Source organism: Austrofundulus limnaeus, unplaced genomic scaffold, assembly GCF_001266775.1.
Source record: "Austrofundulus limnaeus strain Quisiro unplaced genomic scaffold, Austrofundulus_limnaeus-1.0 Scaffold14, whole genome shotgun sequence".
NCBI classification, from domain to species: domain Eukaryota; kingdom Metazoa; phylum Chordata; class Actinopteri; order Cyprinodontiformes; family Rivulidae; genus Austrofundulus; species Austrofundulus limnaeus.
Genome location: NW_013952416.1, coordinates 3285839 through 3289723, shown reverse-complemented (window position 1 = coordinate 3289723; position 3885 = coordinate 3285839). Strand labels below are relative to the sequence as shown.

At 48.2% G+C, this 3885-nt stretch overlaps 1 protein-coding gene across 1 annotated transcript; it reads left to right on the top strand.

Annotated features, from left to right (window-relative positions):
* Positions 1-1634: 1634 nt before the first annotated feature.
* On the top strand, positions 1635-3885 carry atoh1a (atonal bHLH transcription factor 1a). The gene is made up of 2 exons (XM_014002726.1): positions 1635-2201; positions 2392-3885. Exons 1-2 carry the CDS (start codon positions 1922-1924, stop codon positions 3135-3137), a joined length of 1026 nt encoding a protein of 341 aa, XP_013858180.1. The 5' UTR covers positions 1635-1921; the 3' UTR covers positions 3138-3885.

Sequence of the window (3885 nt, the reverse complement as noted above, 5' to 3'; positions counted from 1 at the left end):
CCTCCACCCCTGACGATGAATACATGAATAAGAAACAGAAAGGGCTGAAGTGGAGCTGTTGATGAAATGTTGCCGTCTCTTCTTTCCAGAAATGACTTTGGGCAGAGGTGCCCAAAGTGGGGCCCGCGGGCCAAAATTGGCCCGCCGAGCCATTCGATTTGGCCCACCAGCAGTTAGGTTGTAATTAGGTTAAGATTAAATATAAAATGCAAGTAGCTACAAGAGACATCTAGATTAACGCCCATATACAGATTTGCACACCTTATAAGACCGCATATACTCAAATTTTAAATTATGAAAAGTCCCATGGGTCTTTGCTGCCTTAGCATACACTGAATTTTCTCCAAGTCCATGGGCTGAAAAAAAACTAAAGAATGTGGGCAAACACACTGGCTGGTTGTTTAAATAAAACAATTTAAGTATTTGCATTTCTTATATTACTGCATTTGGCCCGCGGCCCTCAGATTTTTTTTTTTTTTTAATTTTGGCCCTCTCAGGGAAAATGTTTGGGCACCCCTGCTAAAACGTAAAAAAAGAAAAAAAGTGTCCACTTTAAATTGGTTTTGGGGACTAAAACCTTCGTCATGTTGGAAATTCTCCATGTTATGTCTTCTTAATTTTTCTCAAATTGGAAAGATACCGACACAGGTAGACACACACGCACACACGCACACACACACACACACACACACACACAGAGAGAGAGAGAGAGAGAGAGAGAGAGACAGACACACCTTCACTCCTTGATCATCCTACCTTAAAACACTGAGCTACTTTATAACGGGGGCTGTATTATTATCCAACATCCACTTCAGCAATTAGCCTTAATGGACGATTTCCACCCAGCAATTAGCCTGTTGTTCATCAGMTAGGGTATCAGCAGCTGCTTTAATGAGCCGACAGGGCAGCAGGTGTGTCCTCACACAGCAGTAATCTGGTCAAGTTCTCCCCTTCAAACCCTCCACTGCAGCCTACAGGCTTGTAGCTAGTTCCTGTTTTATTTGTTTGTCCAGCCGCGCGCGCACGTGTGCGTTCTCGCCCCCCCCCCCCCCCCCCCCTCTCACAGCTCGTGTCAGTGTGCGCTAAAAAAGAATAAAACAGTGTCGAGCGCGAGACCCCGGCTCGTATTTCCGTTCCCCGTGAAGCCTTTTTTTTTTTTTTTTTCACCGACAGGGCGTTCCGAGAGCCGGATCAAAAGGATTTTTTTTTTCAGCAGCTACAAAGAAAATGGAAACAGGAGATGATTCTGGGATGGATGAGTTGACAATGAGTGCGCGCGCGCCACAGGAAGCGCGGATAATTTGGATTACTGACTTGAAGTTTGTCTCAGACTTTACCAAAATCTTTCATTAATGAATCAGTGCTCCTGTGCGCACCCAAAACTTATCAATTTTAAGGTTGTTTTTTCTTTTTTTTTTCTTTTCATGAGTTTAATATTTAGAGCTGGCATAATAGTCACTTAAAAGTAGTGATTCAATTTTCTCTCCTCCCTCATRCATGTGATGGTGACAGCATTCTGACTCCTTCACGCGCGTCTCGCGCTGTCCACGCTCCTTACCTTCGATCATCATCACTTGCACGTGCGTCCTGTGGGAGGTTCCCGTGGCTTTCCAACCCCCCCCCCCCCCCCCTTACGTTAAAGACTCCCCCCAAATCGTATCGTCCCACTTCAGGGAGCCATAATCACCTCTCTCGGGCTTCAGCGAGACATCTCATTGGACGTCAACACGCGACCAGCGCGAGGAGGGGGGCTTCCTGACGCGTGCCGCCTTTTAAACGGACGCAGCGCCTTGAGACACCAGAGACGGAGTCCCGCACGCGACTGTCTGACTACAGCAGCGTCACCACAAACTTTTTTAAAAATAATAATTATTATAAAGTTAGGGAAAACAAGTTTTTTAGTAGGAGGGTGGGCGGAAATATGGATGTGTTGTCTGTGGAAGGTTGGAGCAAAAGCGCGCGGGAGGTGGCGTCATCCCTGGACGCACTGCAGCAGGAGCGCGTGAGCCCCGGGCTGATGGAGGAGCGGGGAGGCACGCAGCATTTGGAGGAGTCCCGCTACGAATGCGGACTCGCGCTCGTGGACAGCGGCGGTGACCCACGCGCCTGGCTGGCCGAGGCTCCTGGCACCTGTGCGGCACGCGCCACTTCACAGCACCACCTGCGGCACTCGCCGTGCCCCAGCACCGGCTCCTACCAAGGTGAGGACACCTGTGCGCACTTCTGTAAGGAAAGTTGTTTTTTTTTTTTTTTTTTCTGAGACAAAGTTTGATTTTAAGTATCAGACACAGCGTCCTTAAAAGCATTTTATAGTTTAAAGATGGGATGATATGCAAATCAATATAAATAATTTTCGTTGTCTAACCATAATTGTTTGATCGACATTTTTAGAGAGCGGCTCCCCGGGGTCCTCGGGTCCTCCCAGCCCCCCCAACCACAGAAAATCCGCCAAGAGCCCCTCCTCTTCCTCGCTCAAAGTCAGAGACCTGTGCCGCCTCAAAGGAATGACCGCGGGACCCGAAGCGGACGCCTCCGCGAGACAGAGAGCCCCCTCCAGCAAGCCGGTCAACGGGGTCCAGAGACAGAGACGCGTGGCCGCCAACGCGCGCGAGAGAAGGCGCATGCACGGCCTGAACCACGCGTTCGACGAGCTGCGCAGCGTCATCCCGGCGTTCGACAACGACAAGAAGCTGTCCAAGTACGAGACCCTGCAGATGGCGCAGATTTACATCAACGCGCTGGCCGAGCTGCTCCAGGGCCCGGCGGCGGCGGCGGCCAGCGACGAGTCCTGCGACATCACGCTGTCACCTGCCGATGGTTTCGAGGGGACCGAGGAGGGGGCCTCTCAGCCCGCAGCCACCTGTAGGACAGCTGTTCACATCGGCGGGATGCCGTTCCGTTCCTCCCTCCAGGAGGGCGCGTTCTCCGCCGCGGCAAAAGAAGTCCTGTGCTCCCGGGAAGGTGCGTCGCAGTTCGGCGTCGGAAGGAAAGGCTCCCCCCGCAGCGATGGGGAGTTCTCCCCTCATTCCCACTTCAGTGACTCGGATGAACTCGCAGTGGAGCTTCACTCGAGCGAAGAAGATGATCTTTCAGAACTCAAACTGGCCCGCCACCATCAGAACACCGGGTCTTTCTGAATGATGAGAAATAAGCACACAGACTACATGAAGGTTCACTACAATAAGAACAGGCCTGATTCCCGTAAACAGTGTCAATCATACACATACAGTCTGGGATTTTTAGGATTTCTTTTTTTTTCTTTTTCTTTTTTTAATTTTTAAACAAAAAAGTCATTTTTAATCCATTAATTGTATTTTATTTTTTTATGTGAGATACAGGCCTAATTCGGTTCTGCCAATAAATATTTACAATATTGTCACTAGAGACGTGGGCGGAAGACCCCCCTGCCATGTCGCGCTCAGCACCGCCACGGGCATTTCCCACGTCCCTCCAACRAAAACCTGCTGTCTTCCACTCAACTTCACGGAAAACACTGTCACGTTTTGCTCAAAGTTGTTAAGAGAAGAACTGTTTTTAGTTTATACGTTTTGATGTGATTTGTGATACCTTTCTTTGTGTAATGTATTTGATTTTGCAACTTCTAAAGTTTATGATGTGCACTTTATAAACCTTCAGGCCAGAGGCTTCTGATTTGCGGTTTTTGTTCCCCAAACATTTTTTTGTTACAATTTGTTTGCTATAGTGTAGTACTGCCAACCCCAAAATAGCCTATTTAATGTAGCCATCAATGCTGCCTTTTTTTCTTTTCTTTTTTTTATATCATCAGACAAGCATGTGTTTTTTCTTTGATTGGTTAGATTTATGTATTTATTATGTTGTTGTTTGGTTTTTATAACTCTGTAGCTGAAGTTGCTGGAATAAAAT

What these genes read in the sequence shown, in the direction of transcription:
- atoh1a (XM_014002726.1), top strand. Translation starts at nt 1,922, where the DNA reads ATGGATGTGTTGTCTGTGGAAGGTTGGAGCAAAAGCGCGCGGGAGGTG. An exon ending in CAGCACCGGCTCCTACCAAG is followed by an intron (nt 2,202 to 2,391) that starts GTGAGGACACCT and finishes CGACATTTTTAG; the next exon opens with AGAGCGGCTCCCCGGGGTCC.